This window comes from Saccopteryx bilineata, chromosome 2 (assembly GCF_036850765.1).
Source record: "Saccopteryx bilineata isolate mSacBil1 chromosome 2, mSacBil1_pri_phased_curated, whole genome shotgun sequence".
NCBI classification, from domain to species: domain Eukaryota; kingdom Metazoa; phylum Chordata; class Mammalia; order Chiroptera; family Emballonuridae; genus Saccopteryx; species Saccopteryx bilineata.
This window is the reverse complement of record NC_089491.1, coordinates 165305798-165332299: the sequence shown is the minus strand read 5'-3', so window position 1 is coordinate 165332299 and position 26502 is coordinate 165305798. Positions and strand designations below refer to the sequence as shown.

At 39.0% G+C, this 26502-nt stretch overlaps 1 protein-coding gene and 1 pseudogene across 1 annotated transcript in view; both read left to right on the top strand.

Moving 5' to 3' along the window:
* Positions 1–710: 710 nt before the first annotated feature.
* The window catches only part of TIPARP (TCDD inducible poly(ADP-ribose) polymerase), a 38752-nt gene continuing 12960 nt past the window's right edge, over positions 711–26502 (top strand). The window contains exons 1-4 of the mRNA XM_066258328.1: positions 711–918; positions 3670–4628; positions 22385–22553; positions 24948–25108. Of these exons, the coding sequence (XP_066114425.1) occupies positions 3712–4628; positions 22385–22553; positions 24948–25108 (1247 nt within the window). The 5' untranslated portion in view covers positions 711–918; positions 3670–3711. The remainder of the gene's footprint in view (positions 919–3669; positions 4629–22384; positions 22554–24947; positions 25109–26502) is intronic.
* LOC136323751 (large ribosomal subunit protein eL34-like) lies at positions 23902–24262 on the top strand (annotated as a pseudogene).

The following is a 26502-nucleotide window of genomic DNA, read 5'->3' as shown; positions in this document are numbered from 1 at the left end:
GTCTGGGCTGCTAAGCCTAGTACACGCCTGCCACACAGCAGGCGCTCGACAAGTACTGACTGAGTCATTAAGTCACTACGGTGTCTGTGGGCTTTAAAAAACATATCTATTGGCGCTTTTATCATCAAACCCCCCAAAGCTAAGTTTCCCCCAAAAGAAGAATGCCTGCGACCTCTCTGGGCAGGATACCAACCCCGGTGAGCCGGCCCCTTCGGTACAGGGCGGGCGACCCCGTCTGGCCAGAACGGCGGTAGCAGCCTTTTGCCTCCTTTAGGGGTTCGGCGACGTCAGGGGCAGGAGGCGTCTTCTGAGGAGACAAAGCCAACCGCACGGAAACGGGTCGTTCCATTTCACATCCTCCTTCGGATGCCTGGGTTTTCTCGGAACAGAGTGACCCTCCATCAACCCGCAGGCAGATGGAGCCCGCCCCAAGGGGAGCGAAACTCCTCACAGCCGCGCGGTCCCTGACCGGGCAGACTGAGACCCTCCCAGCCCCCGCGGCCGGTAAGAGGACACGCCCCCTCGCGGAAGCCGTGCCCGCCGCCCGCACAACCCGCGCGCTTCCTCGTGAGCGCGCACGCGGGGCGGGGCTGCTCTTTGGCAGCCAGTGAGTTCCCGGTCCTCTCGCCCCGCCCCGCCCCCTCCGCCTAGGCTCCGCCCCCGCGGGGGCTGCTGAGTGCCTCCGACCGGAAGCCGCTTTAAAGCAGAGCTCGAGGTGACAGGCGAGCGACCTGGGTGGTAGCGTTGTCGCGGTTTTCTGCGCTCGCGGCGGCGGAATGGCCCGTGCGCCGTTCACCGCGTCGAGAGCCTGCGACCCCTAGAAGCCGAGCCTGCCCTCCGTGCGACCCCCTCGCGGTCGCTGCCCACTAGTCTGCAGCGCCGCCACTCGGCTCGCGTGGTCGCTTCTCTCAGGCTCAGGTAAAGGGCGCCGGGCGAGCTCTGAGGAGCCGGTAGGAACCCTCGCGGGGACGGCGGGCGAGGAGGGGGCGCCGGCCTCGCAGCGACTCTTACTGATCTGGGGTGACTGGTGTTTGGACTGTGCTTGTACCGAGCTCATTCGGGTCCCGGGAACGCCAGGATGGACTTGCTGCCCGACCCCGTCACCGCGGGCCTTTGGCAGGTGGACACCTCGGGGGGCGTCCCCGCGGGGTCTCGTCGGGGTCTCCGGCGGTGCCCCCTCCCCCTCGGGCCGGACGGACGCTGGGGGGCGTCCGCGCGGCCTTCCCCGTGGGATCCCTTTGCGGGTGGAGGCGGAGGCGCGGTGGCCAGGGAGCCGCCGGCCGCCCGGCGTTCGGCCGCAGCCCAGAAGTTTGCGGGCTGTTTCCAGATGAACTTTGAAGGCGCAGCAGTCTCCGCCTCCCTCCCAGAGCAGCGCCGGCCGCGTCTCCCGGCGCTCCTCCGGCACTCGCAGCGCGGTCCTCGGAAGGTCTGCTGAGGAGGCGCCGCGGGGATCCGGAGAGGGAGGCGCTGGCCTGGAGGCGGCTGCACTGGGCTGTGCGGGCGCCCTGCTCGCTGTCCCAGGGCGAACTGGCCGAGCCCTCGGCGCCGCGGTGGCTGGCGTCAGCGGGCCGTCCGGAGTCCTGAACTCAGAGCCGGGAGGGCGGGAGAAGCCGGGCGTCCCGAGGGGAGGGGTGCAGCGCCAGGTCGCCTGCCGCGGGGGGCCGGAGGAACTATCTTTCAACCTTTCTTTTTTGTTATGCAAACTAATTAGGGAACTGGGTTCTATTGACTTCCCCACTGCAACCTCTCTCCAGGTCTCTGCCTCGTCCTCACTTTTATTTCCAAGCGTGACAGAGGGCAGCAATGCAAAGTTGTAGAGTGCGCCAGCGAGGTTGATGTCGGGTCTGTGTTGCCTCGATGGGGTTTGATAGGAGTGATGAGTGTGTGTGTGCGTGCGCGCGTGGAGGATGACACGGGCCGGTTTGGTGTGGTGGAGAGGGAATACCACAATCTGTGCCAATTGTGCCTTGAGGCAAGAGCACTGAATGATGAATAATAACGCCTTGCTTGGCTGCTTTCCAGTTGATTTATGTCTTCTGTCAAGTCCCTCCTTGAAGCTTTTCCTAACAATGGCAGCTCACACTGAACTCTTTCTACCTTTTCCTTTTGTACTGACCATGGAGGCTAACATCTTGTGGGTTTGTTTTCTGAGCGTGATCGTTACGCACTTTTTACACACGCAGATTCAAGAATCTCTCCCAATTAGATCTTTAATACTCAATTTTTTTCTGGCGACCCTGTTATTTTGTTGTTATTGCTGACCCATAAAAACTAATAGACTAGCACTCAATAGGTTATTTTTCTTCAGTAATTCAGCCAAAAAAGGTCGTATAGTTCTCACTGTTTGCATTGTGCTAGCCACTGTAATAGGCACAGGGGATGCATTCTTAATGAAGTCATGGGCCCTTGCATCAAATCTCTGTTGGACAAGAGAGAAGAGAATTAGTTGCTCATCACTAACCTTTTTCCACCTGGCACAATGCTCAGTAAATATTTTCAGAATTAGTTAATGAGTGCTCGGTTATAGACCAGAAACCATTTGTCATTTTACAGAGTTTCTTTTGCTTTATACTTTGTTCCAGTTTTTTTTCAAGGGGTCTGATGCCTTGAAAAAAGCACTTTTATTCTCTTTCAGTAATTCATGAGGAATTTGAAATGTGGTTTGTGTGTTATATTGTTGTGTTGTTTTCTATAATATGCCTTCATTTGCCTATAAAAATACATATGTGTAACTTTTCTGAAGACAAGGATAAGGAGGCTCTTTCTATATTGTTGTGTTTGGTTTTTAAAACAGTGTGTGCTGTGGTTGTTGCTGATGTAGCTTCTGTTGCTAAATAATCCCTAATATTCCTCCACCAGCAGTGGTAATGTTTTTGGGGGTTGCAAAAGTAGACCCTTAACATCTTTGAATACATTGGAACTTTCTGAATACAACCAGTCATCAAAAATGTCATTTTGTTGTATGAGTTTAATTCCTGTTTATAACAATTAGCCTATGGTAACAGGTTTTGTTATTGTTGTTTTCCCTAAAGTCATAGATGACCTTACATGAGGATTTAACTGAATAGAAATGCTTCAGCAGGCTTATGGCATTCTCCCATATAACATTTTCTTTGAGAACTCCTATTTTCTGAGTATTATATGTCCTCACACCCGAAATTCACTCACTCTGTAACTTTGAAGTTTATCCTTCATTTGATTAACTTTATTTACAAAGAAACAGTTTTTGTAGGCTCATGAGAAAGGTGATACATAAACAACTGAAGAGAACCACAAGCAGTGAAGATGTGGTTTTCCGTGCTGTCATGAGTTAGGTGCACTTATTTCTACTCCTCACCCCTCACTCCACCCTAGACTTAGAGTAAAAGTTCATGCCCCAGCAGAAGTACAAATCATTGTATATTAAGTCCACAAATAAATTTCAAGAGTGTGTTTGTTTTTTTTTTGTTTTTTTTTTTTGCCTTTGCCTGTGGTGGGCTTTTGAATAACCTTGGCTGCTTTGGAACTTTGATTTCTCAATAAAATTTAAAACTGATCTGTAAATATGAAATACAATGTAAGAGGAGTGATTTCAGGGACTTAGCTGCAGATGAAAACAAAATATTTTGATGAATAAATGGGATCCAGTTGTCAGCTTCTAAGTGATCATCTCCTTTCCTTTCCTGGTAGGATTTTTAGACTCTTGAGGAGCAATTGGAGCTAATTCACATTATGGAAATGGAAGCCACTGAACCTGAGCCTGACTGTGTAGTGCAACCACCTTCTCCTTCTGATGACTTTCCATGCCAAATGAGACTCTCTGAAAAGATCACTCCATTGAAGACTTGTTTTAAGAAAAAGGACCAGAAACGATTGGGAACTGGAACCCTGAGGTCCTTGAGACCAATATTAAACACTTTGCTAGAATCTGGCTCACTTGGTGGGGTTTTTAGATCTAGAAACCAGAATGCAAATGAGAGCAGCATACATGAACCTATAGTGAAAAAATCCCTGGAAATCAATACATCATGTCCACCAGCAGAAAACAATATGTCTGTTCTGATTCCCGAGGGGACAAATGTTGGGGACCAAATACCAGAAGCTCGTCCTTCCACTGATGCTCCAGAACAAGTGGTTCCAATCCAGGATCACAGTTTTCCACCTGAAACCATCAGTGGGACAGTAGCAGATTCTACAGCAGGACACTTTCAGACTACCCTTTTGCACCCAGTTTCAAGTGATGTTCCTGTTAGTCCTGACTGCATAGACAAAGTCATGGATTATGTTCCAGGGGTTTTCCAAGACAACCGTTTTACAATCCAGTACATTTTGGACACCAGTGATAAGTTGAGTACCGAGCTCTTTCAGGACAAAAGTGAGGAGGCTTCGCTTGACCTTGTATTTGAGTTGGTGAACCAGCTACAGTACCACACTCACCAAGAAAATGAAATTGAAATTTGCATGGACTTTCTACAAGGCGCGTGTATTTATGGCAGGGATTGTTTGAAGCACCACACGGTCTTGCCCTATCATTGGCAGATCAAGCAGACAACTACCCAAAAGTGGCAGAGTGTATCCAATGATTCCCAGGAGCACTTGGAAAGATTTTATTGTAACCCAGAAAATGATAGGATGAGAATGAAGTATGGGTATGTATTTATAACTTCTTTAAAGCTGTTGAGAGAATGTAAAGAGGTTAGCTTAGTAGAATGGTTTCTTTTAGTGGTAGCCTAACAGCTTTTATTATTTTTTCCATTGTTATTCTTTTGGCTATGTGCTATACTGATTTTTCATAGTGGTTGAATGCAGGCTATTTACTTAATCAGAATGCAGGCTATATACTTAATCAGACAATGAAGTTTTCATGATTTGAACAATTCAAATGTCACTGTGCAATATGTATATGACTGAGAAGTTACATATACATTGAATGATGTAAATCAAATACAATTTTATTTACACAGGAGAACTTGATTTTGAAAGAAAATCCATGGTGAATCTTATAAATAATGAATACCTAATATATCTCATTTTAAGTTTTGCATATTGAGTACTTGCTATATTTGAAAGGAAAATTGGTATTGTTTGGAGATTTTTGTAGATTTCTTGATTCTGAATGGTACAAATAATCTTTCTGTGATGATTCAGAAGTTTCTCCCAAACTTAATGAATCATGTACAAGCACGTTAAATCTTTCTTTTAAGTTTCCTTAAAGCTTTTTACCATTGTTTATTCTATTTATCTTATAGACAAAATAATTTTCCACAATTTGAGGTATTTTTTTAAACCTGAGTTTTTAAACAATGAGTGAAAGTAGCTTTATGTTAATGGATATATTTATCATTTTACACACAAGAAAACAGTTATCCTCATGTTTTTGTATGCAAGGCATGTATATAAAGAATTTGGTTCTTTAGGATGAATGTCTAAGCAATTTTCACTGATAGGGAACTGAAATTTCCACATCTGAATTCTTCTTTAATTAAACTTGGGAAGAAGAAAATGGTAGTTGCCACACGCCAAGTTGCTAGTGCAAAAAATGGCTGTATAATAACATTAATCTTTATATTTCTAAGTTGTTTCTCCTGGGTGTGATGTTAATAGTTACTTTTGTGTAACCAAAAGTATTAAAATTACTTGAGGGGAGAAGAGCACTTCTATTCATGCTACCTGGTTTGGGAGACTGTGAGGGTATCCTGATTACTTCACAGATAATGAATGGTCTGATGTATATAGTACCAAGAGGCATGACCCATAAGGAGGAAAACTACCCTAAGTATCCTAACCCAGAAGTACAGGAGAAAAATTTCCTTGAGAATCATATTTGTTCACAAATCAATTGGGTTACTCTATTCAAGTGTCTGAAGAGACAACAAGCAAATGGTAGCAGTAAACCATTTCCAAGTTTGTTAGTTTTGTGTGTGTGTGTGTGTGTGTGTGTGTGTGTAAGGGAGAGAGAGAGAGAGAGAGAGAGAGAGAGAGAAACAGACAGAGAGAGGGACAGACAAGAAGGGAGAGAGATGAGAAACATCAATTCTTTGTTCATTGATTGCTTTCTCTCCTGTGCCTTGGTGGGGGTTTACAGCAGAGCGAATTATGCCTTCCTTGCTCAAGCCAGTGACCATGGGATCATGTCTGTGATCCCACGTTTAAGCCAGCGACCTCAAGGTGTTGAGCCTGGGTCCTCTGCGTCCTAGTCCAATGCTCTATCCACTGTGCCACCGCCTGGTTGAGCTAATTCTGTTAGTCTTAATGTTCACCTTCTGTGTTCTAACGGTGCTAAAGCATCATTGGCATTGGAGAAAACTGGTACTTTCTTTTTTTTAAACTTCTTGTTTTGATTTAGTATTAGATAAGTGGTTTCTTTTTAATATTTCAATATTTTAGTTATATACTACAGATCTGTTGGGTTTTTTTTAGCAACTCATTTGTGAGTCTAGAACTTTGCATCTTCTAAGTTAAAGTATTGTTGGATCAGTTATAAAGTAGTTGCAGTGAGTGCTTGATTTCCAAATCAGTTTTACTGAAGTAATGTTTATTTGATACTTGAGAGGTATGAGTGAATTATTGTAATGGGACATCTAAAGTAATGTATGGAACAAATTGAGAAACAATATAAGGCTCAAGTTTAAAGGTATTATTCTATAGAGGACTCCTTGGAATAAAAGTAGGATTATATCAGGATGTAGTTTTCCTGATCATAAATGTATTATCTTGATAAAAGAATGCATCCAAGATTCTGTCTTGCTTGGATAGTGAAATTCTTAGATCCTGTAATAAAAGCTAAGTACTTTTAACTTATTTTTAAAAGCCAACATTGGAAAACGTTTTTCATTTTCTTAAAACTTTCCAAAATCTGTTGCCCATGAGTTAGCAATTCTAATTAGTATCTCAAGGATAATTAATTATATGTACTCTCAAAGCCACTCTAATTCTTCCATCTCCAGACTGCAAAACTGCAGAATAGTAGTGTCCCACTTCACTCTTATGAAACACATTTCCTGTCTGCTGAGTACTTTAGCATCTTGGTACATTAAGTTTTATCTGTTTGAATTGTTCAGGATTATCCAACACATTATGTTCTGTTATCATGAGCATGGCAAGGTGGGTATTTTGATCAAGAAAATCCAGAAACTCTTAGGTCAGCAGCATATTGGGTATTTTTTCCTTTGGTAAAATTACTTTGCTGAAGAATAGACATAGATATAGCATTGTTGGGTTAGTTATAAAGTAGTTGCAGTGAGTGCTTGATTTCCAAATCAGTTTTACTGGAGTAATGTTTATTTGACACTTGAGAGGTATGAATGAATTATTATTGTAATTACTATTGCTGCTGATACATTGTTAATGGTAGTAAGTTGTCCTGCCCTGATAAAAAATAGCAAAATAATAAGTTAATTACTAGTAAAGTGAAGGCCATGGTCTACAGCAAGAAATCTTATAAGATTATAGATAGCTAAGTGTCAAAAATTAGTCTTTTGAGAAGTTGACCTGTGGTCATTACAACTCCAAAGCGATTTTGTGTTTCCTGGCAACAAGATGCAGATAACGGCATGTTGAGCCTTGCTGAGAGATTCACAAATAAGCTGGAGCAGCCCAGGTTCACATGGTTACCACATTATTTGGCTAAAGCTATTAATCTCTGTGGTCAGGCCTGTAAAGCTGGTCTGTCTGTGCAAATTGCACATAACCAGGAAGTGTGTGTTCAGCTGTGTATATGTCCAAGTCAGATCCAGCAGTTTTTGGACTCTGAAATTAATGAATGACAGTTGTTTATCCCACTTGGGTGCAATATTTTATATGACTTGGTAGATTATTATTATGTACTCTATCCATAATACTTCATTGTGTAGAACTTGGGGAAAGTTCATAGTTCTGGGTCTGCTGTAGAGATTAAATTCTTTATTTTGCAAATATATTAGATTTAACATCTAAATCCAAATTAGATTTGCAGGGTTCATTTTATTCTCAATAATGAAATTGGAAAAGAAGTTGAGTTAGATTAGTTCACAGATCCCTTCCACCTCTTTAGTTGAGATGCTTAGATACAAAAAACATCTAGAAAAGAGAATTTCAATAATAAATGCTTATTTGGTTCATTACAATGAAATTATTTTCCAATTTTGCCTTCACCTCAAATTAGTATACAATCCAAATTTTCCTCCACATTTTGCTTTTGTACATCAGCAGATGTTCATTGCCAACATCAACTGAAAACTAGTTGTATGTATGAACTCCTTGTATTTAAATGCTGAGGCTTCTTTTGCACTTAGGATGGGCTTTGGAGAATTTCCACATTCCAAATATGAAGTTAAGAAACGACATTGAATATTATGTTTTTAATTAAGAAAACATAGTCTCTGACAATTTAGGCACTCATCCTTATTAATAGAAGTGATGGGAAATGGCAGGTCTAAGCAGTTTTATAAGTCTCAGTAACTGTAGGATACTGTTGTGGATAATTGGAATTGTGGAGGATGTGTAAATCTCCTATTAGCAACTACATTGCCATTGTTTTTTACATTATATCCATTTTATAGTGTGCCAGAAGTCTTACAGTTATTATCAGCTATAAAGAAGAGGCACTTTACAAACCTTAAAGTGAAGTTAATCTATAGGTGAATATATGATCAGGGATTATTTCTAATTCTGAACTTTCTAAAAGAGAGTGGGAAGGTAAAGTAGAAACACATTGCAAACCCTGACTTCAGGGTTAATTTTTCTCAGAGAACAGTGTTCTTTTCTCCTCTTTTGGAATTAAAGCATATTGATAAAAGGGAGTTTAACTTTGGTATTGTCATAGTCTTAGTTTTGAGTGATTTCCATTGCTAATTGCTCTTAAAAAAAGGTGTTTGTTAGTTTGTTTATTTTAACCTAAAGGGTGGGACCATAGGAGCTTTGTAAAAGACACAGGAGAATTGCTAATAATGATAATAAAGAGCATATGCTGTTCTTTTCAATGTGACTTGTAGAGTAGATTGTCTAAAATAGAGCAAGCTCCTGACTGAACTCTGCTGGAATAGCAATTAGCAAAGTTAGCTCTGGCCTGCACAGCTGTGATGATGTATGAACTAACTCATTATGTTATTGATAACACTGGAGAGATGAGAACAGCTGAAACTTACTATGCCTTGTGAACTTTTTGGTAGTTCTTGAATATACACAGCTGGATGAGATTGAATTTATTTTAAAAATACTTGCCTAAGGCCCTGGCCGGTTGGCTCAGCGGTAGAGCGTGGGCCGTCGGCCTGGCGTGCGGGGGGACCCAGTTTCGATTCCCAGCCAGGGCACATAGGAGAAGCGCCCATTTGCTTCTCCACCCCCCTTCCTTCCTCTCTGTCTCTCTCTTCCCCTCCCGCAGCCAAGGCTCCATTGGAGCCAAGATGGCCCGGGTGCTGGGGATGGCTCCTTGGCCTCTGCCCCAGGCGCTAGAGTGGCTCTGGTCACGGCAGAGCGACGCCCCTTGGTGGGCGTGTCGGGTGGATCCCGGTCCGGCGCATGCGGGAGTCTGTCTGACTGTCTCTCCCCGTTTCCAGCTTCAGAAAAAAAAAAAAAAATACAAAAAAAAAAAAATTCCTGCCTAAGAGAAAGAGAGCTCCATAAGCAATAACTGCATTTGAAGTGACTTTCAAAATGTGTGGTTTGTGCTTTAGGGTAAAGCAATGCAATGAATTATTTTTTTTGTACCTATAATTATGGTGCTGTTTACATATGAAATAAAACTAATTGACTTCTTTCTTTACTAATCCAGAGGAGTTACTGGCTATGTAGAGCTCTCATGGGAATCAATAGCTATCATTCATTTACTTATTTTCTGGTTTTTTTTTTTTTTTTTTTTATCAATAAGCCCATACGACTTTTTTGAAGCAACTGTCACCTGGTTTCAGGTTGGGGTCAGTTTGTTCTTAATGTATTTATGGTAATGAAAATGAACTTTGTTGCTGACCTGTGGTGGCACAGTGGATAAAGCATTAATATGGAGCACTGAAGTTGCTGGTGTGAAACCCCTTGCTTGCCTGGTCAAGGCACATAAAAGAAGTAACTACTATGGTTTGATGCTTCCTCCTTCTCCTCATTTCTCTTACCTCTCTCTAAAATCAATAAATAAAATCTTTAAAAGAAAAGAAAATGAACTTTGCAAAAAGCAAAGGCAGTTAGTTGGAGAAAGTAGTTTATAAGGTTATCTGGCAATCCCTAAAAATATATATTATGCATTTTTTAAGTGAGTTGATTCTAAACTTTTACTTTTTATTGAAAATATATGGGGAAAAGTAAGTAAGTCCATTCAACATATAAAACTTTATTCTGTAGGCTGGCTGGTTGACTCAGTGGTAGAGCATCAGCCTGGTGTGTGGATGTCCTGGATTTGATTCCTGACCAGGGCACACAGGAGAAGCAACCATCTGCTTCTCCACCCTTCCCCTTCTTCTTTTCCCTCCCTCCCCCACTCTTCCTCTCTCCCTCTCCCTTCCTCTCCCTCTCATACTCTCTCTCCATCCTTCCCTCCCTCCCTCCCTCCCCGTAGTCATGGCTCAATTAGTTCAAGCACATTGGCCCTGAGCACTGAGGATGGCTCTGATGAGCCTCCACCTTAGGTGCTAAAAATATATAGCTTAAGTTATAATTATAAGCATGGCCCCAGATAGGCAGAGCATTGGCCCCAGACAGGGGTTGCTGGGTGGATCCCGATTGGGGCACGTGTGAGAGCTCTCTATCTTCCCTCCCCTCACTTGGAAAAGACTAAAAATAAATAAATAAATAAAACTTTATTCTGCATATATGGACATGCAAAAAATGCAACTATTGACTGATTAACTCTACTGTGTCCCTGTAAGTCTACTTCATACCGTTAGAGTAGAATTTCTAGATTCTAGATTTGCATTCTACCATAAAACAAAGGTAAATCCATAAATTCTATCTCTGCATCTCTGGTTTTAGTAACTGATTCTTAGTTTTATATTGAGTTTGGGGGCTATTTCTAAAGGATAAAGCAGTATGTAGACCATATAAACCTTGACTGCGTAAGGAATGCTAAAATCCAGCCGTTTGAGAGTGTAACTGTTTTCCTATGTCCTTTTCCATCCTATGATTTGAGACCACCATATTCTGCATCCTTTGTCTGATGGTAGTAATTTTGATCACATTTAATATAGGACCTAAGGTCCTCTTAATTTAGGTGAGCAACCTTTAATAATTACCAGTGTTATGTTTGTGAGTCGCAGTTGCCATTTTGTGGAAAGAAAACTTAACTACAGTGTGTCCTTAAAGTCATGGTGCACTTTTGGCCGGTCACAGGAAAGCAACAAAAGACAATAGAAGTGTGAAATCTGCACTAAATAAAAGGAAAACTCTCCCAATTTCATACCTATTCAGTGCAGTTCGATGTGGTCTCACACACTGATTTTTTAGGGCTCCTTAGGTAGCTATCCTGTATAGCGTTTACAGACTCATCACTGACTGATGGCCTACCAGAATGGGGTTTCTCCACCAAACTGCTGGTTTCCTTCAACTGCTTATCCCACTGAGTAATGTTATTCCTATGTGGTGGCGCTTCATTATAAATGCGCCGATATTCATGTTGCACTTTGGTCATGGATTCGAATTTAGAGAGCCACAGAACACACTGAACTTTCCTCAGTACCATCCACATCTGGACTGGCATGGCTGTGGGCTGCTCCGCTGTATACACGGTGTTACGTCATCCTCTGCGCATGTGGACATGCTGCCACATCATCCTACAGAAACTAGGAGGGTTTTCCTTTTATTTGGTGCAGAATTCACATTTCTGTCATCTTTTGTTGCTTTCCTGTGACTGGTCAAAAGTGCACCATGGCTTTACGGACACACTGTATATGTGTATGTCATTTTTGCAAAGGAAAAAACAAATACATTTTGAGTTACAAGATCACTCTTGATTATTCTGGCACAACTATGAAGCTGTTAAGTTTTGCAAGAAATGCTCTTTGTTAAAAGCAGTAGAGTTTCTTTTCTAAAATAAATCTGGGAGTCTTAAACTAAAGTGAAGTGAATATGTGAGTAATTTGGTATCATTGGAAGACACCAGAGTGCTGAGGGTTGAGCCATTTTCTGTTTCATTTGGGTTTGATGTTGTTAGATAATAGCTTGAGATCTGAGATTGAACTGTACTTTGTAATACCATAAACACAAATTGTACAAAGTAGTAAAATACTTCTATAGCTCACCATTTCTAGGAACGAACAAGTCACATTTTATATATGAAGGAACTTTAACAAAAACAAAATGTTATTTTTATATTTATAAGTTATTTAATATAGGGACCAGGAATTATACTACAGAGACTACTTCTATTTAAAATTCCTGTGTTAAAACTAATCCAGCCCAATCCCTGACACATTAACTGAAAGTTTTGAATTTCCAGTATAAATTTCTTGTTAATATAGGAATTTGAAATTATAAGTTGTAGGTTCTGAGAAACATTTTGAATTCTTTGAAAATAAAGGACTTTATGTAAAATAAAGTCTACTTATTCAACTTCGTAGTTTGTAAAGATTTATAGTTGATGTATGCAAAAGACGATATTGCAGTTTTGTGCTAAATATAAACAATTCTGTGATCAGGAACTCAAAATTTTAGAAGTTGATGATATTAATAACTTTCTAATTTTGAAATTTCCAATTTTTTGTGCTTACCTAGTCAGTTACTGTTGCTAAGACAAGGGTAGAAGGGAGTTAACTAAGCATTCCTATTTGCAGTGTTCATACAATCAAATCTGTCTCCTTAGTCTTTCTCTGCTATGTGCTGTTTACTTACTTACTGGCAACACCCACGTGACCAGTAAAGAACCTTTGCATGCTATTCACAATGAAAGTGTAAGTTCATATGAGAGTGAGAATGTTAGAGTGACTGTTTCCTTTTATATTATACAGAAATCAGTGATTTATGAGCATGTGTGCCACAAAATGTTGTATAAGGAGTGTGTTAGAATCCACCATGACTAAGTTCTCATGTCTGAGAAAGATTTGTTAGGAAATTTGTATACTTTATGCAAATGGTGTCTTTTGTTTTAGTGCTGTTTTTTCTGAGCATAAGGAAGGGTTTTTGAATAGTCTTCATGTTGAAACATAGCACTTCTCACAATGATTGGAAAATGTTTCACTTAGGCCACACTTACTGGAATTTTTATTACATTAAATTATTTTCTTTTTGGATTAAGAGATTCTTAAACTGTCCTTTTTAATTTGACATAGCCGCCTAACCAGGTAGTGGTGCAGTGGATAGAGCTTCAGACTGGAAAACGGAGGACCCAGGTTCGAAACCCCAAGGTTTCAGGCTTGAGCGTGGGCTCATCTGGTTTGAGCAAGGCTCACTAACTTGAGCCCAAGATCCTTGGCTTGAGCCAAGGCTCTGCTGTAGCCCCCCGGTCAAGGCATATATGAGAAAGCAATCAATGAACAACTAAGGTGCCGCGATGAAGAATTGATGCTTCTCATTTCTCTCCCTTCCTGTCTGTTTGTTCCTATCTGTCTCTGTCACAAAAAATGAATGAATGAATAATTTGACATAGCGATCGGGTTTGGGTGAATTTTACTAGCACTGAATAGTAAGTGAAGAATGGCAATGATAGGGGCCGAAGAATGAACTTGGCTTGCAGTAGTGTATGTGCTTTCAGAATCTTGCCTGCACCCTGTGATCACAGCTCCTGCCGCTGATCAGGTCAAAGAGAAGGCAAATGGCAAAAAAATACTCTAAATAATTTCCTGCTGTGGTTGGTTTTTGGTTTCTGACTATCACCTGGCTTCTCTCTTTCATTTCCAGGCATTGCAAAAATAAAAATAAGTACAGGAGAAATACTAAGTTTGCCTTCCAAGTTAATAAAAAAATAAATAAAAGACATCCTTGAATGGGGGTAGAATATATGAAATAGAAGAAACTTTGCTTGCTTGCTTTCTTAGGTTTGGATTGTCCATATGTTGCTGCATCTCAGAAGCATTAAGTATTCTACAATTAATTTGCTACTAAAATAATGTCAACTCTTTTAAGTAATTGATAAAATTGAATTAGAGAAAGTTGGCTCTGTAGAATCCCTATCCTCTAGGAAAAAGTGATTGACTTAAGACCCTGTTGAAAGGTGTTGTGGTTGTAGTTTACAGAACCTGTACAATAAAAAAAAAATCTCTAGTAATATGTTTTCTATAGGACGTTTGTTTGTTTCTTCCTTTCAGAAATTTGCTTTTAAAATGCTCAAGGTGTGATGTATTTGCTATATACTTGTTACTTTGTATGTATACATTCAGATTTCCAGTGCTGAAAGAATTTCTTACTCTGGGTTCTCATAATAAGCTATCAGTGATTATATTTTTAATTAGTTTATCTATACTAGTTGGGGAAAAAGACAAGGCTAAATTGAGAAAGTTCTGAATAAAAACCTCTTTAAAGGAGTTTGTAATTTTAAAAATTAGCACAGAAATAAGCTAATAATTGTATCTTAGTGGGAGTTATTAGAGAATATTTTCTGATAATTATTTATAATTAGTATTTAATTTATGTATAAGTGAGTTCTGAATTGTTTGAGCTTATTTGAAAACAATTATTTTAAGTAATTTTAGCATTTTATACACCCGATTTTATAATGTATGTAAAAAAAGTTTTATAAACAAACATATTTCAGCTCTCTATAAATGTTATATCCACAGAATTGAATTAATCAGTATTTGTATTTTGAGTACATGGCAGACATTTTTGAGGTAAAATAGATAGTCTCTTAGTTTAACACTATTTCACTTAACAGAGGGGATATTTACTCATCTTTATAAAAAGCAACAATTGTATAATTTAAGGTAATATTAGGCATGATACACATTATTTTAACCTATTATGTGCTTTCTATCTCAGCTTTTTGCAAAAATTAAGTTTCACTTCCTCTTGAAGCCATGGTTGAGAAGTATGTCTCACTTAAATTACCTTCTGGGAGTCTCAGGACTTGGATTTGGATAAAATTTAAGGTTATATGACATTTCTGATGTCTTCAGGGTGCAAAATTTGATCCCATGCCTCTGTAAATAGATAGCAGTGAGATCTTCTGAATTCTTAAGTATAATTTTTAATCATGAAAGATTTTAGGCTTATCTATATCTTATTACAAAGTCCTTTTGAATTCTTTGCTTTGATCTGATAGTTTTGTAGTAAAAAACATGAAAAGCCCAACAACAGTATTTTAGCAGGTTTTTTTTCCTCGAGTGGATGAAGGGGAACTTCAGTATATGATATTCTTTCCTAGGGACTTAGGAAATGTGTAGATGTTCTTAAATGTCTGCGTCTCAGTACAGTTTTTTGATAATAAACTGCTAGGTGTTTGTTTAGTTCCCCACATTCTTTTGGAGACCATAGATTTACAAAAGCTTAAGAACAGGGTATCCTTTCATTTAGGAAACCTACTAGCCTTCCATTTTTCTACTCTCTCTTATCTTTTCATTATTATTTCAGTGTTCACTTCTAGAATCACTTTAAGACCACTGATTAGATGTCTAACAAGACATGGGGTTTAACACACAAATAAATGTGCTTTTAGGCAGCATTTCACTCACTGGCTGCCTTCTCATTCACCTATTTCCAAGATGTCTCGGGAGGGACCAAAGGAGCAGCATACAGAGTCAGAATTTTGCCCTTTTTTTAAAAAAAATTTGACCTATTGAAGATCCCTTCTTAAGAGTTGTTTCATTAAATGAGGAATATTTTTACCTACCCACAAATCTTTTGAGGCCTTTAGAACTATTAAGATAAATCCATGATTCTAGATTGATATTAATTGTTTTTACAGAGTAATCTAAGCCTCAGCAATCCTGCTCTGATAAGTCAGTCTTCTTAGATATGGGCAAATTTAATTGAGAGAGTCAACATTTGATTCATAGCCTACTCATAACTACTGAAGGTCATATGCATAATATGTAAACTCCAAATTTTGATTTGTAGGTATATCTGTGTCTCCAGCTATTCTGGATATAAAGGAGAAAACCCAGTAGTTACAAATATCCAATGTCATAGTTTAGATGTATAGAATTTTAACTTCTGATAAATATTGAAAGATGTTTCTTTGTATGTAAGCATTTATAGGTCATTTTCATTGCCCCTGTAGCTCTGTGCTATTTATTTGAGTCAGTGTTAGCAAAAAATCTTAATTAGTAACAGAATAAATGACAATTACTATGCTTCTAAAGCAGAAAAGTAGGAGTACATATCCAGTCCTCTGAAGTTTAATAATTATACTGCTTTTACAAAATATGTTGGATTATATATGCCATGGCTTTGATTCTCATCACCTTATAACATATTTGAAGGGATATATTAACTGCCAGATATTCCAGCATTGCTAAATGAGTTCCTGGAAACATCAAAGCCAAGTATCAAAAGCCAGCTATATTTTGTGTTCCTGTGAAATTTCTTTAGCAGCCACAAACATACCCCATCTGTCATGCCTGTCTCAAGTCTATAGCAGAAGAGCCTTAAACACTCTCTTCATACTGACTGCATTTGATCTTTGTTCTTCTATTAGTATGACCCACCTTTTTATTTTACACTGTAGTAATAAAATAAGAGGACCTATTAATTGTGTCTAGATAGTACAGCTGATTAGGACAGGTGTTATTGAGATCACAAGCTTGTCCTTGTAGAAACCAGTTAACTTATAGGCAGGAAGCCAAAGTCTAACCTATCTGGTTAAAACGGTACAGAGTGGGATCCAGAAAACTTTATACTTGACCTCTGCTAAAATCTGATTTCTATATTTTATTTATTTATCATCTTCCTCCTTAAATATGTTCTACCTCCTGCAGTTCCTGTCTCATTTAATGGCACTGTTATCCAGTTACTTAAACCAGAAACATAAGACACATCCTGGACTTTTTCTACTGCCTTCAGCCCCACATATAATCATTCTCCATGCAGTTAGGTTTTAATTCTTAAATATCCTTCAGAGCATCCCTTGCCTCCTCCATTTTCTGCCATCATTTTCTCATGTGCAATGCTAATAGTTGTAGATGGCTAAGTATACAATATTAATATTAAAGTAAATAAGTGTCTGTCTCCACCCTTCCCCCAGCTTTCCCCACCCTACCAAAACTAAACAAATCATTTCTCTATATTATTACTGCAGGAGTGACCTTTATAAAAGGCAAGTCTGAGCCTTGTTGAAAATCCACCAGTGATTTCTACTGCTCACAGAATTGAGCCCTAACCTCTTAACCCAGAATACAAAGTTCTTCATTATCTGGTCCCAGCCAACCTATCCAGTCCAGTCATATCTCTTATCCTCCTCACACATACATACACCCTGACCTCCCACATGAACTGCAGGTGCTGCATGCTATTGGGTCTCCTGCCTAGCTTGGTTAGCTTCTACACGTCAGTCACTCTGCATGTGATGATGCCCTGCCTCCCATTGTCTGCCTAGTGGCTGGCCATATTTGGTTCTCATTTCGTCCACTCTGAGATATCTCCCTTGACCACATTTCCCAGCCCCTTTTTCAGCATATGTAGGCCTTTTCTCTGAATTGTTCACAAACCACATTTGTGTCATATTTAATATTATGCCACACAGTTTGTCTTTTCTGTCTCTTTCCTTACTGACTCTTTGGCATTTTGCCTTTTTCATCTTATCTCCAATATATAACCTCATGCCTAATTAATGTGTCTATATAAGCTTATTTTATATTGTTTCTTTGATACTTTTTTTCTTGATCTCAATTTATAGAGAAATTACCCCAAATGATTATACTCTTTACTGAGCTCCCAAATGCATAATCCCAAGAACTATTTATCTAACAAAGAAATCATGTTCTTACTAATTTCTGTTTCAAATTGTTTCTTTAATAGTTTCAGTTTATATTCATTATAGCTGTTTATCATTTACTGTTGTAGGCCCTTGTTACTTTATTTTTAGTACCTGAAATATACATAGAAGAAATGATGGTGTGTAGGGCATATTTTCTGACTTAGTATGGGTGTTCGTATTGCTAATATATGTTGGGAAAAGTTGGTTTAATTGGTATGTCAAGGTATTTGTTGAGGAGAACCATTGTTATAAAGAGTCTAGATTATGAGAATGAGTGTCCTTTTAAAAATTTTAAGTTTTGTATATGGATCTTATATTGGTATGTGTGGTGGTGTGTTTGTTGGCAAAGTATATGGAAACAGAACTGTTAATATTTCAGCACTTCAAGTTCATTTTTTCCTTTATAGCAAAGATTAGTGATCTGTTCACAAGTTTTTTTTTCCCCCCTGATTCATCATGATAGGGTTATATCTTGGGTAAATTAATACTGATTGATTTAGCCATGTGGTGTGTTTAGCAAATTCTAAATCATACTACACAGTGGCTGTCTCACATACTCATTCTTTCTGGCCATCTCTCAATAGAGGTCCCTTGGGCCAGATAGGGTTCTCAGCCAGCAGGATTATTGCACCCTGCTTTTACTAAGCCCCCCTCCCAATCTCGAACACTGTGTTTCTCAGTTTTCACACATCTTTTATTTACTTCTTCAACCCTTTATCACCATCTGCTCAAGACTCTTAAAATTCCTACTCTTATTTAAGGTTCTGAGACCTTGGACTTACCTCATCAGCTAATGGCCTGCCTGTTATGCTCTGGTTTTTACATTTCCTCATCTCTTCTGTACCCGTTTAGAAGGTTTCCTTTTCCAACTATCTATACTACTTCTGTCCTTACCCCCCTTCCAAGAAGCAAAGTGCTTGAAAAATCCTTTTGTTGTTGTTCTTTTTCTTCCACACAACCCTTACTGGTAATATTTTCTATTACTTAAATTGTCCCTAGCATTTTTTCTTTTACAGAAAGTTATCTTAGATGATAAAGTAGAGCCTCTTACTTTTCCTGACCCTTGTTCATCTTGGATGCCAGTAACCTCCTCCTTTCTCACACTGGTGTATACCTATTCTTTGTCCTCACATTTTGGATTGCACTTGCCACTGATGAATTTAAACAGGCAAGTGCACTGCTTTTTTGGTTTTACGTTTGGTGTTTCATTTCTATCTTAAAGCCCTTGGAAGCCAGGGACTACATCTGTTTAGTTCTTTGTATATTGCCCAATACAGCCAACCATTACTATTACCGCACATATGACTTATAACTGCTTTCTGATAATAGAAAACAATGGTTTGATAAAAGTGGTAGATGTTGAACATTTGACATTTGTATTTTATGCATTTATATTGATACAGATTGAAGAGGAATATTTCTTGGCTTTGAAGTTTTTAAGCATTGCTTGTTTATAAGAGAGCAGGTGGTAAAATTAATCTTTTTTTTATTTTATTTTATTTTTTTTTTTGCATTTTTCTGAAGCTGGAAACAGGGAGAGACAGTCAGACAGATTCCCGCATGTGCCCGACCGGGATCCACCCGGCACGCCCACCATGGGGCGACGCTCTGCCCACCAGGGGGCAATGCTCTGCCCATCCTGGGCGTCGCCATGTTGCGACCAGAGCCACTCTAGCGCCTGGGGCAGAGGCCATAGAGCCATCCCCAGCGCCCGGGCCATCTTTTGCTCCAATGGAGCCTTGGCTGTGGGAGGGGAAGAGAGAGACAGAGAGGAAGGCGCGGCGGAGGGGTGGAGAAGCAAATGGATGCTTCTCCTATGTGCCCTGGCCGGGAATCGAACCCGGGTCCTCCGCACGCTAGGCCGATGCTCTACCGCTGAGCCAACCGGCCAGGGCCAAAATTAATCTTATAAAAAGATAATTTAATGTTTTTCAGGTTTGTCCCTGTCAAGTCTAGAAAAACATATTGAAAATCAAATAGAGCTAAAACAGTACTTTGATACATCAATTCAAAGAACATTTGATTGTAGTAAATTAGGATTTGTCATAGAAATTTCTTAATGTCCAAAGGACTGACATGCACAAGAATGTAGCAAAAGCTGTAGTTTTAGGATGTCTTTCTCACGCAAGTCATTATCTTTGAAATCTTAATAATATAGGCTTAAACAAAATTGCTAAAGTGATGTCCAGAATAAAATCTAATATTTTAATAGAAAACGTTGACTGCTTATATTATAATGCATGTTAACATAACTGCTATTCTAAGAATTCCTTAAAGAAAATATTGAGGATTTATTAACTTATAATTGGGAAGTTATTTGAAAAAAACATAAGACAGGGAAATCTGTTTAGAAACTGGAAATGATCTTAAGAGGCAGAAAGAGGTCATTACCTCTTGGCTGTGTGATAACATCAAATTCTAAAGTTAAGTGAAAATTGTTTATAGCAAATTGGTTTGAAGTTTAGGTATAGGAGTTTGTTTTCAGTGGTATTTTTTTCTTTTATTTTCCTTAAGGATTTCCGAGTACTATTTTTTTTTTAATTGAATATTCCTATTTACCATATCATTTTAAACAAAGCAGTGTCCAAATGTGATTTTAAACTATACTTTATTGTCTTATTCCCATTTTACAATTAAAATTATATGTTCTTTTTAAGAACTACTAGTTAGTACTCTTTCTGAGCAAGAAATTTGGGGTTTGGGAAGCTCTAGAAATTCTTAAAGACCATACTGTTTTTTATAACTTTGTGCTTCATGGCACTATCAGTTGGGTTTATGACTTGAGGGTTTTTGTTTTTAATAAAAGCCGATTAACAAATTATATACATTGGAATGATGGGTGGAAAATAGATTTTTCAGGGCTGTTTATTGAGAGATGTTAACAGGTATTTATGGGAAAAAGGGAGAGCATTGTCATAGATTTGGAAGGATACTTTATAGCCCTCATCATGGTACTTCAGTGTCTATCATAGCATATTAAAGTGACTGAGGTAAGGTGGCCACAGGAAGTAAATTGTTTAATCTTGTGTAACCAAGTTTTTTCAAACATTTGACTGCAGAATGCTTTTTGCACAGACTACCGATTAACAGTCCTTGAAAATGTTTTCTAAGAGCAGAGTTTTGAAAGTATTGCACTAATCAACAAAACCCATATGTCAAAATTAATACCCTCGACAAAATCCTAATTTACAAGGAAATAATTATTGGGAATATCTGTACTGACATCTTGATTTCACATGAACCAGTCATCCTGAGTGTCACTGGATCTGGGTATCCTGTGTGTTGTAGACTTAGAAATCTGTGGTGGAATGGTAGAAAGTGTATCTATGATGTTATTTTATGATATATTTAACCCTTTGTTTTCTTGGGTAAATTTTGAAACATAACACACACAAAAAGCAATGAACAGTTTGTCAGTTACTTAAAGGTTCAGATGAAGTTCCATTAGAAAAGAAACAAAAGTTTTGATTGGACCACCCTTTATAAATTAATTTCTTGAATTGTTCTGTTTCATACAGTGGGATTTTTCCCTCAGCAGTATTCAGATGTTTTATAAAGTGCTGATTTAGCAACAGCAAAGCAGATAACAAAAATGACAAAAATAATCTCATAGCTAAACTTCATAATAAAGCTATTTTTCCTCTTCATAGTTTGCCAACTCTTTTTTCACCCACAGGATATAAGATAATGTTGATGGTGGGTAGATTAGCAGTACTGGCCTCCTGCAGTCATTTTATTTTTCCATTCCTTCCCCCCCCCCATCTTTAATCAGACAGTATTGGGTATTTCTGTATTGGCTTAAGTAAACTGATGCATCTGGGGGGGGGGGGGGGAAGACAAGCTTCAAAAGAAGCTTCTTTTGTTTCTGTCTGCTTTTTATTTTGTTTCTTTGTCTGAATTGTTATTGTCATCCTAAATCTGACTCCCTGATTGGCTGACCCCAGGGTTTGGCTCATGCCACTACGTTGAGATGGGTGGGGTTCTGTTGATTGGTTTAGGACAGTGGTAGTCAACCTGGTCCCTACTGCCCACTAGTGGGCATTCTAGCTTTCATGGTGGGCGGTAGCAGAGCAACCAAAGTATAAATAAAAAGATTTAACTATAGTAAGTTGTTTTATAAAGATTTATTCTGCCAAAGTTAGCAAAAAATCCAACATAAAGTACTTGGTAAGTAGTTATTATATGCTTTAACTTGCTGTAACTCTGCTTTATAAATTTTATAAAGTAAAGTTACTTCCCTACTTTGTAAATTACCATTACTGTGGAACCGGTGGGCGGTTAGGAAATTTTACTACTAATAGAGATACAAAAGTTGGTGGTAGGTATAAAAAGGTTGACTACCCCTGGTTTATGACAGTGAAGCTGTGGGATAGAATCATATCTACTATAACTTCATGGCCAGGAGATTTGGGTTTTTTTTTAAGAAAAAGCATGTAGGAAATGTGAAATTGATCAGTAATGTCCTTTTACTCCAAATAAAACCAGTTTCTAAAATCCTACAACATGCTATACCAGATATTTTTAATATTCAGTGAGGTCTTCTCTTTTGTAAATGTATTAATATTAACAAGTGATTTTTTTCTTGGGTCTTTTCAGAGGACAAGAATTTTGGGCAGATTTGAATGCCATGAATGTGTATGAAACAACCGAATTTGACCAGCTACGAAGGCTATCCACACCACCTTCTAACAATGTCAATGCTATTTACCATACAGTCTGGAAATTCTTCTGTAGGGACCACTTTGGATGGAGAGAGTATCCTGAGGTATTTACAGGTTTCTTTTTCCTCAAGTGTACTTCTAAAATTTTTTGTCTTTCACTATTCTTTCTTTTCAGCAATGACTAGACAGAACTATAAATCAAAGAGCTTATGGATGTAAGATTGAGTCTTATAGGCCCTGGCCAGTTGCTCAGTGGATAGAGCATGGGCCCAGGGTTGATTCCTGATCATGGCACACGAGAGAAGTGACCATCTGCTTCTCTCCCCCTCCCTTTTCCCCTCTTGTGGCCAGTGGCTCTGTTGGTTCAAGCATTGGTGATGAGGATAGCTTGGGTAATCTGAGTGCGTCAGCCTCAGGCACTAAGCAATAATTCAGTTGATTCTAGCATCAGCCCCAGACAGGTTGCTGGTTGGATTCCAGTCAGGGCACATGCAGGGAGTCTATCCTTCTATCTCATACCCTTCTCTTATTTAAAAAAAAAAAAAAATGAGTCTTGTTGATACAACTTACAGTTTCTGCCTTGATTTTTCTGAAAATGTTTTTTTTTTTTCATTAAACTCCTAGAATCTGTAAGTAAAATACCACTGTTGTTAGAGAGATAAAATGCTTTCCAAGTATCTTATATTATGTAAAGAAAATATTTACAGTTGTAAGTACCCAGACTCAGCACTGTTTCTGAAGTAATTTTAATGAGATGAGCACTGGTGTAACTTTTGGTTGTATCTGGCTCCTGGGCTCATGGTGATTAGATCATGTGTTGCAGTTAGCATTTCAGAAGTCTAGTGGGAAACAATCTTAGGCCCCTGGAGGAAGTACTTGAAAATGGTCAATTACGTTAGTCATTACAATTCTGTCAAATATATGCATATGCCTCTTTAGTCTAAGGTGGTAAGAATAGCTTATCAGTCACAAAGCAAGGTTTTAAAATGATGATGGTTTATTTGCCTCTAAATGAGAATGCTGCATCAAGTTTAAACACCCTGAAATGGACCTTGGAGATTAATTTTACATTCCAAAAATTTAATTTCAATTTGATCAAATTTCCAGCATTACAAAAATGGGGGACTAACTTATCTACCTTATATATTTTTTAAGGCAATAACAGAAGAAAATGACATAGTATGTTAATTGTTTTAAAATATTTGATTAAAAATTTTAACTTTCTTTTAAGTAATCACTAGTATCTAATACCTCCCAAAGAAAACCAGAGACTATTTAAAATGTGTTCTCAGAATACTTTGTCCCTTTGTTTTTTCTCTGAGATGTTTTTTAGGTTTGGAATATAATTGATTTATTGGAACACTACCATCTTTAATCCTCTTTTGAAAATTTCTTTAAGAAATATAAAAAATTGCTTTTCTCTTTCAGGGGTGGTGTCTTCAGGTATTCAGAATGGTTCAGTATTTGACATACCATTGGAGGCTATCCTACAATACAGCCTCTAACAAAACTAGGCTGTTCTGAACCCCTGGTATTTATTTACCTTTATACCAAGAAAGTTGGGAAAGTACCAGAATCTGCAAGTGGTTTATGTTCAGGCTGACTTTGAAGAGTTTGTGCTGTGATACCTAAAGTTCTAATGAGGTTGTCTAAACAAAAGAAAAATGTCAGCAGGGCCCATGGTGGATCCGTGTATGTTAAATGTGTCAGTGACAGAATTAAGCATGCTTTCTTTAATACTGAGGAGCAAAAAATTGTTGTGAAAGTGTTGGAAGGCACAAGCATAGTCAGAAAGCTAAATTTAAAAAAATGAAGTTGGCCCTGGCCAGCTGGCTCAGTGGATAGAATGTTGGCCCAGCGTGCGGACATGTCCCAGGTTTGATCCCTGGTTAAGGGTACACATGAGAAGCGACCATCTGCTTGCTTCTCTTTTCTCCCTTCGCACAGCCAGTAGCTTGATTGGTTTGAGTGTTGGCCCTGGACTCTGGACGCTGAGGATGGCTTGGTTGATTCGACATCCGCCCCAGATGGGGTAGGGGTAGGGGTACCCAGGTGGACCCTGGTCAGCATGTGGAATTCTGTCTCTATCTCCTCTCCTCTCCTCTCTCACTTAAGAAAAATTTTAATTAAGCTTTTTGAGAAATAAAAACAACTAAAAGGCTAATATATATAAGTTAATATCTGGGACATTGGTAAGACCTCAAAATAGAATAGAGTGTAGTTCCCTGGGCCTCACATGTCTCTTAAGGTGGAAATCTGTACTCTTTTGAACAGGTAGCATCTTTCTACTCTTCATATTTGCCCCCAAAAAGGAAAAGGAAAAAAGAAAACCTTTGTATAAAAAGAATTTGACTCAGTGTACTTTATGGAAGCTTTTCTGATGTTAACAGCAAGGTTAACTATTTGTGGCTTTAGCAACATTAACATTTTTTATATTTCATAGTGATTGTTTACTAACGTGCTTTTTCCCCCTTTACCTTCTGTTTACTACTCCATAGACTGTTATTCGATTGATAGAAGAAGCCAACTCTCGGGGTCTGAAAGAGGTCCGATTTATGATGTGGAATAACCACTACATTCTCCACAACTCATTTTTTAGGAGAGAAATAAAAAGGAGACCCCTCTTCCGCTCTTGTTTTATACTGCTTCCATATTTACAGTAAGTGTCCAATGGGAAGTCTCTTTACTCTGAATTCACATAAATGTACAACTGAATGCCAAAAAGAAAAAAATTTTAAATTAAAAGACTAAAATTCGGTTATCATCTCTAGAATGTGAAATTCTGTTATTCTTTGGGTTTAATTCTTCAATAAAGTAGAATTCAGATAAGCTACAATTAACCCAACACTAAAGAGTGAGTAGCATTAGATTTTTTTTTTTTTTTTTTTACTGAAAAGCACAGTGGAGTTAACAATTTTTCACAACTAAAAGTAATTATACCTGGAATGGGGCCAAATTTTTATTTGTTTCCTTCATGGAAAATTGAGTTTTCTGATGATACCCTTCTGTTTTATGGGACTACTTCCCAGGCCAGGTCAAGCAAGGAGTGTTCATTGAGTGTTCTGCAGTCTTCTTTCTTGCATGGAAACAATGGACCTTTTCAAATAATTTATATTTTCATTTGCTAAGTAAAGCCCATTTTCCTGTTATACTCACTAAAATTATCTGTAGCACTTTTAGGTTGAGACTAAACTCATTCTTCTGAATTATAAGTGAGCCCTTTCATTTTCCCAGTGCCATTTCTTTTTTCCCTCTCTACATAGTCCACTGCCACATCTTTGTAGATGTGAACAGGTGGGACACATTGTCATTATTAGCATGGCCATCTTTGAAGTTAGTATCTCTAGGGGAATCATATACTCTAGTCAGATATATTGTATTTAGAACCTGATTTTTAAAATGATACTAGGGGATGGAAAGATGGCAGCAGAGTAGGCAGACGCACAGACGCCCAGCTCTCACCACCAAACTGGAATACAAGTCAATTTAGGAAAAATCAGCATGAAACCAACTCTGGACTACAAGAACAGCTCTCAAAAACCAAGGAGCAAAGAAGAAGCCACAACAAACCCGGTAGAGAGCGCCTGAATCTCCTCTGCTTACAGGAACGGAGGGGAGTGGGAGGCTGAGAGCCCAGAGGGGATCTCACCCAAGGGAAAGAGCATAAAATACTGCTCACAGCAACTTGCCTGGTGACCAGGGAGTGAGGTGTGTTGAAAAGACCAGTTTATATCCCAAGTGGAAAGGACAGGGAGAGGGACAGACTGTGAGGGGCTAGGAATGCAGGAAACGAACTAAAAAAGCTGACTCATCCGTGCTGGAGGCGGCCATAGCTGGGGGAGGGACTGAACCTTCCAAAAAACAGTACTGAATTGCTTCCGGATCAGAGATCTCCAGACATCTCTCCAGCTCCAATCAGCACAACGAGACACAGCAGAAAACAAGAAGTGGGAGGAGGGGCAGTAACTCAGGTCTCCATGGAGATCTGAGATATACCTCCTCCTACTGAAGCTGAGAAAACACCCTGCCCCCAGAGAGATTAGTTGGCTGAAG